Raw genomic sequence first — 788 nt, forward strand, 5'->3', positions numbered from 1 at the left:
GATGGTCCTGCTCTCCCTGCTTCAACAGCGAGGACACGAGGCTCAGGGGTTAAGCGAATGCTCACATCTGCAGAGCCAGAAAGCGGGGGAGCCAGGGTTTGACCCGGGAGGGTCTCTTCTCTCTGTGCTCCACAGCCTGGTGATCGTGGAGAGCTTCCCATCAGCCACCACCCGGGGGACTGTGGCTTTGCTAGAGGCAGGGTGGATCTTCCGTAAGATCCCTCCCCCACCCCCCCCACAGTCTGAGATGAGCTGGCATACCTCAGGGGCTTCCCCAGTGCTTGCTGACCCCCTGGGGAAAGCAGCACCACCCACACCCCACCATCCTGCATGGAGAGGACAGGAGCGCTGGGTCTGTGTACCCAGAGACAACAGGACCAGGATGCCTGCCGCTGCCCTTCTCCCAGCCTCTCCCTCCCAGCTCAATAACGGTGCCCCTTCCTCCTGACTCTGACACAGACACAGATACAGGTGCTCTGCGCGCGTTCTCGGAGCATGTGCCCACATGTTTGTCTCCCACATGTGTCTGTGTTATTCAGATACAGTGCACATATACTCAGAAAAACACACAGGAACACACACGCATACACAGGGATATACGTGCAAAGACACGTTGTGTCTGAGTGTCCATGTTTGTGTTTCCACAGGCTCCACAGACCTATCATGCTGTTTCTGAGGCCGGTCACACACACAGGCGCATACCCACATACGAGGGATAGGCCATCCCACTCAAGAAAGCACACAGGGAAACTGCCGATGCATTTCTGTGTGTCACCCTGAGGGTCTCT

At 57.1% G+C, this 788-nt stretch overlaps 1 protein-coding gene across 1 annotated transcript in view; it reads right to left on the reverse strand.

Annotated features, from left to right (window-relative positions):
• The window catches only part of RIMS4 (regulating synaptic membrane exocytosis 4), a 66,703-nt gene that overhangs the window by 18,723 nt on the left and 47,192 nt on the right, over positions 1-788 (reverse strand). Inside the window, exon 2 of the mRNA XM_015563951.1 lies at positions 262-326. Coding sequence (XP_015419437.1) covers positions 262-326 — 65 coding nt within the window. The remainder of the gene's footprint in view (positions 1-261; positions 327-788) is intronic.

This window comes from Myotis davidii, unplaced genomic scaffold (assembly GCF_000327345.1).
Source record: "Myotis davidii unplaced genomic scaffold, ASM32734v1 scaffold199, whole genome shotgun sequence".
Classification (NCBI taxonomy): domain Eukaryota; kingdom Metazoa; phylum Chordata; class Mammalia; order Chiroptera; family Vespertilionidae; genus Myotis; species Myotis davidii.